Source organism: Fukomys damarensis, unplaced genomic scaffold (genome assembly GCF_012274545.1).
Source record: "Fukomys damarensis isolate Sample0158 unplaced genomic scaffold, DMR_v1.0_HiC HiC_scaffold_3, whole genome shotgun sequence".
Taxonomy (NCBI): domain Eukaryota; kingdom Metazoa; phylum Chordata; class Mammalia; order Rodentia; family Bathyergidae; genus Fukomys; species Fukomys damarensis.
Window position 1 is genome coordinate 5,085,885 of NW_022900915.1, and position 10,634 is coordinate 5,096,518.

The 10,634-nt window shown below is 38.2% G+C and overlaps 1 protein-coding gene across 1 annotated transcript in view; it reads left to right on the plus strand.

Annotated features, from left to right (window-relative positions):
- The first annotated feature begins 7,302 nt into the window (after nucleotides 1-7,302).
- Nucleotides 7,303-10,634, plus strand: part of Ccdc192 (coiled-coil domain containing 192) — a 129,037-nt gene continuing 125,705 nt past the window's right edge. Inside the window, exon 1 of the mRNA XM_019207863.1 lies at nucleotides 7,303-7,411. Coding sequence (XP_019063408.1) covers nucleotides 7,350-7,411 — 62 coding nt within the window. The 5' untranslated portion in view covers nucleotides 7,303-7,349. The remainder of the gene's footprint in view (nucleotides 7,412-10,634) is intronic.

The window sequence follows — 10,634 nt, forward strand, 5'->3', positions numbered from 1 at the left end:
ATTTATGATTGTTATCTCTTCCTCTTGGATTATTCCCTTTACAAGGATAGAGTGTCCTTCTTTGTCTCTTTTAATTAGTGTTGGTTTGAAATCCACACGTTCTGCAAAGAGGATAGCTACCTGTGTTATTTTTAGGGTTCCTGTCACATGGAGTATTGTTTTCCACCCTTTAGCTTTCAGTCTATGAGTTTCTTGTAGAATTGTATTTATTGTATGCAGCATATTGTTGGATCTTGCTTCTTGACCCATTCTGCCAGTCTGTTTCTTTTAACTGGTGAATTGAGACCATTAGCATTGATGGTTATAACTGATATGTGTTGACTCATCCTTGTCATGTTTTTTTCTTTTTGTTGGATTCTCCCCCTCTGCATTTAATTTCGTATCCTGCCTGATGGATTCATTCTGCTGGGCTTTCTGGGGTTGCAATCCTCACTGTCTTTTCCCAGAATATTGTTTAAAAGATTTTGGAGCACTGGTTTGGACTTCATGAAATTCCCAAGGTGCTTTTTGTCATGAAAGTATTTCATTCTCTATCTAATTTGGAAGATAGTTTTGAAGGGTGCATCAGTCTGGGTTGGAGGTTGTTTTCCTTTAGGGCTTAAAGTACTTCACTCCAGGCTCTTGACTTGAGGGTGTGTGTTGAGAAGACTGCTGTGATTCTGATGGGCTCTCCTTTGTATGTGATTTGTTTCTTTTCTTTAACTGCTTGTAGTATTTTGTTCTTTTGCTGGATTTCTGGAATCTTAACTGTTGTATACCTAGGTGTAGTTTTTTTTTAAATCATGGCTAGTTGGAGTACTATGTGCCTCACTTATCTGTATGTCAAATTCTTTTCCCCTGCTTGGGAAGTTTTTACTTCTGTGAGCAGTTTTTTTTTTTTTTTTAATGTTGTTTGCACTATCTTCTGTTTCTTCATTAACTCTGATCAATTTTATATTATTCTTCTTTGCATTGTGTAGCAGCTGCTGGATTCATTTCTCTTGGTCCCTTACTATTTCTAAGAAATTTTTCTTTTCCTGGTCATTAACTGTAATACTGTCTTCTAGAACTGATATCTGTCGTCACATTGGCTCATTCCACTGTGTAAACTTTCAGTGGAGTTTTTAATCCCTGGATATCTGTTTGAATCTGTTTTATGGATCCTACTTGTTTCCTATTCTGGAATTTTATCATATTCCTCAGCTTCTTTATTTTTTTTAATCTTTGTCTGCTCTAGCATTATTAATCATGTCTTTCACTATGGTCACAATAGCTGTTGCTATTTGAGAAATTATTTCTGATTTCATTTTTTCCAGATCCTCTTTTGTTGCCAATTCAGGGAGTCCAGGTGTTTGATTATCAGATTGTTCCATCTCGTTACACCTTGGGGTTGCCTTTGGTGATCTGGAAGGCTGGTTTTGAGTCTTGTTTACATGTCTTCTCATTTCAACAGATGCAGCCTGTTGTTGAGGTAACTCTTTGCTCACCCAGTGGACTTCAATTCTCATCAAGCCTCAGAGAGGCCTTCTCTCTGCTGCTTACCATTATGACAATTCCTGGGTTTGGAATGGTATCCTTTTGGATCCCTGTGCTGCACTGTTTTCCAGATGTGTTCTGGCTTGGACCTGTGATACTTAGGATGGTGTCTGGGTGTGCCTCTGACTGGGGCCTGCCCCATCTGCACAACTGTTGTCCGAGAGGGCCTTTGCCTGGGGGCTGTGCACACTATTTACTAGTGTCCGAGAGGTCTTCTGGCTGGGGCAGCACACACCTATCAGTGGTATTTTGGCAGGCCTCTGGCTGTGGCCTGTGTGCCAACTTGTGCAGCTATTTTACAGGCAGGCCTTTGGCAGGGATCAGTGTGCCCAACCTGCTGGTTTTTGGATAAGACCCTGGCCGGGACGTGGGTACCCACTCCACTGTTTTCCACCAGGCTTCTGTCTGGGGTCTGTGCACACTTCCCAATGGTATCTGGGTGGATCCCTGGCTGTGGCCTGCACACCTGCACCAACTGTTTTATTAATTTCATAGATTTTTTTCTAAAATGCATTGTCAAATTTTTCTTCAGATCATATTTTTAAGTGTACCTCTCACTCAGTAGCTTTTTCCTTGTTGGTATGTAATACCTCATTAAGAAAGAATAGAAACACACTGATAAAAATTATCGCAATGGTTATAATAGTAAATCTTGTTAAATGGTTTTCTAGTTTAAATAATATGGAAAAATATAAAGATAATATATATAGCAATATCCTCTATTAGTATGATTCAGTTATTATTAATTATGACAATAAAATAATAAATATACATGAGTTATATACAGATTACATGAAAATATTTACTTGCATTTGATGGCCTTAGAAGCTTCCAGATATACTTCATCCTTCCATACTATTTAGTAGCCATAAAATTGGAGAGGAATTGATTCCACTGAGTCCTAAGTGTAGAATTTGATGGTTCTTTTCCCACTGCTACAGTGATTGATTTGGGGCAGGCATATATTTCAGATTGACAACAATCAACACTTTCTTTGTTCTACTTAGATTGTCTGAAAAGAGGAACACACAGGACTTTCGTTCTAAGGTCATGGAAAGCAATTCTCTTTCTCTCACTTGCAGTACGGACAAAGTCACTTGTACGATAGTCTCAATTACTGTCTGCAGCCATTCTATGCCCACGAGAAAAGCAACCTTCAGAAGTAGAGACCACTGTTTATGGAAGAATAGCAAAATGGAAAGATACTGCCCACCAGTAGCACTGCTAATTAACTTTGAAACACTTTTAACCTCTGAACTTCTAGCCCCATGAACCAGTAAATTCCCTTACGAGTTAACTGTTACGGATTTGCTTTTCTGTTACTTCACAGTCCACCATCCATCAAAGAGCATCCTTTGGCTATGAGAATGAGAAAATCCTAGCAAAGAAGATGACTTTTCTGAGAAATGGCTTCTTATAGCTCCCTGTTTTTATCTAGTTCATTTTTACTTGTTTGACACTAGATTCTCTATTAAAAGTATATGAAAGTTATTAAAGAAATGAAAACACAAAAAGAAATTATATTTAATTTTCTAGCTAATGGATTTCTACAATATTTATTAAATGAATAATCAGTAAATAATGATTATGGTTTCTACAGAACTTTAAGTAGCAGAGCATTAGAAGAGACATAAATAATACTTATATTAACAATAGAAATAACCTGAAAGAGAAATTTCTCAGCAAGTATATCAGTCTAACCATGACTATTTGGAATCACACCTATCTCTAGTATCTTGCAGTGTGATGAACATAGAGATAATAGTAGATGTTCTCAAATGTATGAGTGACCCACTCTTGGGAAGTGAAACCTGTAAAAGAAAGTCACTCACAGGAGAAACATAAAAAGGTATTCACCAATATAATAGTCACATTTAAAGAAAACATTGAATGTAAGCCAAAGGATAAATGAGGATTAGCCTGAAATTGAACAACTGTTTTCTAGGTAAACATCAACAATAATATGGAAAATAGAAGAGTACACATTAGGCCCTATTGTTTGAAGGCAATCAAAGACAATCGTGGCTAAGGAAAGAAAAAAGGGAAACTAACTGGAAACATATTGAGCTTCTTAGAACAGCAGAAGACTAAGTTAAGGGTAGGAATGTGGAGAAACCACTCCAGGAAGTGTTCGGTCAGAGTGCACTGCTGACAAAACAGCTAGTGAGGACCCCAGTAGTGACTGTCAGTGGAGCCTGTGGGTATTTCATGGGAAAAGATTGAAGAGAGAATAGAAAAAAGAAGCTACAGATTTAAGAATTTTTCTGTGCAGGGAAGTACAGGAAGATGTGAGATCAGTCTGTCTTTGAATGGCATGTTTTTATGTTGCTGGGACAGAATCCCTGCCCATAACACTTTCCTGAAAGTGGGTCTTTGTGTCATTCACACCTCAGCTCTATGTCACCTCTTATTCCAAATCTCTTTATGCTGTTTTATTTTCTTTATAGCACTTATCTATATCCTGAACAATACTCCATATGTGTTTGATTGTCTCTACCAATTTAAACATGAACTTCATGAGATCAGTAGCTTTTTTTCCTTTTCCAGTGTAACACAAGCATCCAGAAAAATTCCTGTTCTATAGCAGGACCCCAGTAAATATTTGTGAGATAAAGAAATAAGCAAACAAAGGGACACCTAAAGTTGCAAATGCTTGAGATTCGAGGTCCCAGCATCCAAGTGCTGGATAGACAAGTTCAGATATCTCGTAATCCTTTGTCTGGACAGGGACTATTCCCATCTCAGTTATACAAGTGGGAGCTTGGTATCTGAATTTACTGTTTCTCCATAGGTAAACATGAAGGGAGAGAGAGATTTCTCACAAGAAAGTTAGATCCAGCCAGGAACAAATGCTCCCTAAAGTAAGGTGAGAGGAGGAATATTTCTTTCCTGTCCTAAATAAGGTATAAATGAAAAGTTTATATTCCTTCTCATTAATTAAAAGCTTTCAGTCTCATTTCTATGTTTCCCAAGGAAATACTTTATGACCAACTGGGTAAAATCTCTTTGCTCACTTGGATAAACATCTCTCTCCATTAAAACAAGCTGGAAGCCTGGGGATAATTAGACCCACTGTGTCAAGCAATAAAAAACACAGGGAAAAAAGACAGAAATCAAGGACAAATGAACTAATTCTTAGACGAAAACAAAAGGAAAGCTTTTGTAATCAGCTAGAAGATATTTTTGTTGTAGTTCGTGGCTGGATCTGTGTACCTATTTGCTCAGTTACTTTGGTTTCTCTATCATCCTTCCCCTCTTCTGTTGTCTTCCACTACTACAGACACGCTCACCCACAGCCTCAGACGCAGGTACAGACAGACTCTTTGTATTCACCACGAGGAGAACATAATGAATTTCTGCAGCTCAGCTGTTTGAATGGGGGCCACAAATTCAGGGAGAACACTTGGGAGACACTTCTGTTAGCTTGAATTTAGCTTGTTGTTTTTTAAAGTATTTTGACCTCCTAAATTAGAAGAGTTTGGGAAATCCAAGACCTGTTTCATTTTTTTCCTAATAGGGCAGTTATGCCTCCTAGAACAACAACCCTGACGGAGTGGTCAGCTACCTCCACAGGGCTGTCCCAGGACCTAGTTTGTTCCTATCTCACACCATGTCTGGTGCACAGTGGGCTTTCAGGAAATATTTGGAGATGAAATGAAAACACAAGAAACAAAATCTGAGTGCAGAAGTCAGTCATGCAGACCCCAAAGACATCCACCATGGCTTTCTCTCCCCACCCGGACCATGCTACTTCGTGATCAGCCCCTCTCTCATGCCTCTCCCCTCTTTGCTATGCTTGTGTCTCCTACCCTCCTTTGTGATCCTGTTAATACGTATTCGTCTGAGTTTGGTGCAACATCCTGTTAAGTATTAAATGTGTGTACTTCCTAAACCTCTTGGTCATATGCACATGTGTGATTCTATAAAAAGCATGTACATGACAAGCCATAAAGTAAGATTTTTGATTGTACGTAGTAGTATATAAGCACCACAATAAGCCAAGAATGTTTTTCCAGTTTAAAAAAATTTAATTGTGGCAGTGTTGATGATTTATATATTATATTTCTAGAAGTTTTGTTGTTCCTTTTTTCCTTTAGACTTAGACAAGATGTGGTTTTCTTAAAATTAAGTTCAACTTTAAGATTATTTGAATGATTTTCATTCTTTAATAACTGTACTTCATGTAATCATAAAAGCGTAATACCACTGATCTGTTAGCCTTTTCAGTCTAGAATTCTGTAGACTAATATACTTTTAGTAAACCAGATAATGCCTTAACCATCTCCATCTGAAATTTCTCTCCTGTAGTCTTCCATTACTAAGGAGTGAAAATGGAAGTCACTCTGCTTTTCAGGGACTTTTTAAAAGCCTGTTTGCACACCAGCCATACCTCTCTGCCTGTCTGTTTGATCAGTAAGATGTATGATAAGATTGATGACCATTATGAATAATTAGTGCTTACAGTGCCTTCCACCAGCCATTTCTGAGATTACTTTCTTTTCATAAAATACGATGAACCACCTACATGGTGAATATCTGTACATTCCTCTAAAATCCACTAAAGTGTGATCCATTTTCTAGGTTTTCAGTAGGGTGAGCTAAAGAAGCAGAATGGAACAGTAGGTCTGGAGGAAAAAGCAGAAACCTTTCTAGTGGTTCTTATTTAAAAGAAGGAAAACAAAGTATAGGGAAATGAGATGATTTTCTGATACTTCAAGGGCTGCCAACTAGCTTCAAGGGCAACACATTAATTTGTCTGTACACACTTACTTAGGCAGTGTTGGCTTTTCCTCCCAGAACACCCACTGCTCATAGTTTTTATTCATAGGCTTGTTCTATCAAGGAGCTGGGTATCTTGAACTTCATATTGGAGGAGTAAGTAATAATTTTACTTTTTACTTGGTAAGTTCCAACTGTTCCTTATTAATACTATTGAAATTATTTTATCTACATGCTCCTACCCTAGAAACAAATTGTATGATTAGAAAAATTGGAGTCTTTGCTTCTTGGACTTTTGGCTAAGATCAAGTGTAGAAAAATTGGAGTCACATCAGTCTAATTTATTTCATTATGGGTTATAGGACTGGGCTGCATGAGTTCAATATACAGAGGACAAAGCCCAGAGGGGTTTTGGTTTTGATCTGTAGACTGCAGAGTTCTTACTTGTACTTCCTGCCAGAGCAGGAACCGGGCCCACAAATGCCCCTAGGGAGAGATGCAGAAAGTGGCTGGGAGAAAGAGGCTGATACTTTGGAAAACCAACAGGGAAGCTGTAGTGGCTACAGATGAATGGTGACAGTGAGAACACCGGTAATCAGCACAGCGCACCTCCTCTGCCATCCTGTGTTGGGAACAAAAGCTTGAACTAGAACATGGCCCAGGGCCTTGTGAGTCGTCTGTCTGGGGCTTCCATAGGCCTCAGGGGAAGCAGATCATCACCGTGAAGGATCTATTTCTTGACTATAGGTCTGTGTATCCACCCCTTTCAGATATCAGTTGGATGACTGTCTTTTCAGCATGAGTTCTAGACATAAACATGCCCTGCTTTGAGCACAAACCCACTGCCCCCATTCCAGTTTTTTGGGTTTTCCAAAAATGATGACCATGTAATGACTCTTCATCTGTTCTCTTGCCTGGATCTGATTTGGAGATACTTTGAGGGGTGACTGTGGCTTTGCAACTGAGCTTTTTTTCTTTTTTCTTTGGGAAGTTAACTGTCCCAACCATTGTGGTTGCCTAGCAACAAGGGATGGCCAAGGATTCTAAAACTCTAAGGACCGAGGGTAGTTAAGGTCTGTCCAAAGGACACGAGTTCCCAGTGGGCCTAACTAGAGATGGGAGAATGTTACAGCATTAACTCTGTAGTCCCAAATTCTGAAAACACAGAGAGCTACAGGTGAGTTTCCAGCTCCTCTTGTCCCAAAATAACCCATGGGGGTTTCTAGATAAGGTAACCTTCACTCAGTACTTTAAACATAACTCTCCTTTAAAGTCTGTGGGAAAACATCAAACAGGCTTTGTCCTTTCCTGGAGAATGACCTTTTTCTTTGGATGAGGCAGTCTTCCCAGATCATAGGGCAGGGCCTGACACACACTAGGTTTCAGTAAATATCTGTTGAGTGGATAAAAGGTCCTTCATGTAGACTTCTCAGAAACACACTATTGCCCACCCCAGCTGTATTCCCAGTGGGAAGGGATAGAACGCTGAACCAGCTTTCTCCATGGAGAATCACTGATAGGCAATGTCTCCATCACCACTCTTATCAAAGCTGGGTCATTCATTCTCTTCGAGTTTCCCCAGTTAAAGACCCAAACCAATCCTGGCTAAAAGTACAAGTGTTAAAGTATAGCTCACGTGCAGTCAGTCACTGGAAAACTTGTCGGTTGACTCAACGCTTCTCCTCTCTTCAAATGTGGAAACAACAGCTGTGCTCCCCTCCGTGGAAGCACCTGGCTCTGGAGATGAAGTTCATCTGTGAGGTGCTCACCCGACTCTGCGTCTACTTTGTTTAGTCTTAAAACATAGCTTCTTTATGTGAACGTACAAATGTCCTTTTAACCTTGCGTCTGTGGTCCATGGATGCTATGGAAAATTCATGAATCTCTGATATTTGATGGAAACTGTCATTTCTATCTACACAGAGTCTCAAAAGATGAATGATCTCTGGGAGGGAAAAGGGATTTTTTTGTCTGTTAAAGCAAATGAAATTTAGAAAATATTTCTTTATTTGATTGCCCCTAACAAATCACCTGAAGAGATATGTCAATGTGCAGACAGGTGGAGAGACGAACATAATGTTGCCCAATGGAAGAAAAACGGCCTGTGATTAACAAACTTGACACGAATAGCACTGTATAACCAGCAGGGAAGCAAGTCAGCAAGCAGAACACTTCTCACTGTAAATTACCACTAGCGTTTTTGTCTTCCTGGCTCATGGAGCCAAGCATTTTGTTCAGGGAGCAAGCAGGCTTTTGTGATGGGGTTCAAGAAATATTATGCTAACTTTTCTGATCCTGGGTGGGTTTGCTTTAGCTCCTACACTTCTGAGCAGGAACAAACTGGACTTTTGGCTTGGCCCCCCGCCCCCGCTTTTTCTCATGCCCTTGAGACAGACCTTCTCCACAGTTTATGTAAACTGAATGGTAACTTCTTAAGTTGTCTAAGCAAGACAGAATTAGGCCTGGATGCAATTAACCTAGGGAATGAAAAAGCATTTTCCCAGGAAATCCTCTGCCATCAGAATTGGATGCTCCAAAGCTTGTTTCCAAATCAATTTCATTAAAACAATTTATCCACATGGGCTAACTGTTGACTAATTAGCATCCTAATTCAGCATGAAAATTATGGAATAAATAAAGTTTAGAATAGTTTAGAGATCAGATAGAAAGATATTTCACTAAAAGGAGGAAAATTCTTATATTCTTATAAAACACTGAAAAAATACTGCTGTGATGTTTATATGTCAGATTATTACTTCCTACCAATAGAAATTTAAAGTAGTTTTTTCAATTTCTTCATTAACCTTGAAGAAAAATTGCAAAATACAGCTTCATAAACACATTCGTTAATGCTAGTTTGTTTTATCTCAAGGCTATTAGGCTTTCTAAAACTTTCCTTAATTATTGTACAACATGGTTTCTCTGTGTATGCTGTTACTATGGTTACTCTGAGACCACGATTTGTGACATTTAAATATTATTGTCAGGTAGCCAAAGTACCCTCATTTTAAATCCATAGTTTTTGTTTCAGGCATTATTATGAGGGTAGTTTCAAAGAATGCCTTCTGTGATGCATTTGTAACATATAAGAACATATACCTGTGAGTTTATATGTGCAGTGTTATGTTTTGCTTGGCTTCATTCAGTGACTGAATTTCTTTCTTGGCTTGTCATTGGGAGAATAAAAAGCAAACAAATCATAGTCCTTGTTCTCTATGAAAGTAACAATGAGAAAATGCAAAAACATGGTAAACGGATAATTGTCTACATCATGAAACATAAAAAAGGATATGAGACTGACGTCTAAAACCTGCTGATGAAATACAGAGGCAAGTTAGCCTTCTGACTGGCAGGGTTAAAGAAACTCAGGAAGAGGCAGCACTAAGGTTGTATTGTAAAGAAATGGCAACACTTCAACATTCAGTGAGAGAGCATGAATCTTCTGGTTGGAGGAAAGCAGTTTTAGAAAGCATAAACACGTATTCTAGAACCAATAGGTAATATGGTTTAGTGAAAATATCAATTTTATGAGGCATACTCATAGAAGTTATGATTAGTTTGAAAGTAAGAAGGCCTAGTTTATTGACGTCCTTCAAAGCAATTTGCTGCTTTGTGCAGAAACTTTCATGTTGGTTTCTAATTCATTATAAAGAGGTACTATCAAATAGAAAACATTAATTTACTGGGTTTTACTGTTTTCAAGATGATGCAGGAAAACAATTATATCTCTCCGAGTTCAATGTCTCCTTCCACTGAGAATTTCACTAATTTTGTTCAGAAGTCACTGATTACTCTGTGAACATTTTAAGTGGTTCTACATTTTTTTTGAAAAGTGGTTAAATTGAGGTCCATGTGTAGAAATACAGCAATTAATATTTATTTGGGAGACGGTGGGATAGGAAACACCTTGAAATTTTAAAGTGAAACTTATTAGTTGATAAGAACAGTGTTAAACCTACTAAATTTACGAAGTTTATTAAATTATTTGCTTATTCAACAAATATTTACCCACCATCTTATCTGTCTTCAAGATAATGGTAGAAATATCAAATCGTGAGAAAAAATATCCTAGATTCAAGAAGTTTAACTTGTTAGTCGAAAGAGACACTATTAATACAATAAATAAGCAAAATATATATGTAGCATGTTTGAAAATGGCAAATACTACAGAGAAAAATAAAGTAGGTTCAGAGGTGAAGGCTTCAATTTTACGGAAAGTCCCGATAAGACATGATACCAGTAAAAGGCGATTTTTGAGCAAAAAAAGAAACAATAATAAAGTAAATGATAAGATGCGAAGAAGATAATATTACTAGGGCTTTGGGATACCCTGGGAGTCAAGTGAAGAATGTATGTCTGTCTGTTTGTGTCTATCTTTCTTTCTCCCTTCCTTCCTCCCT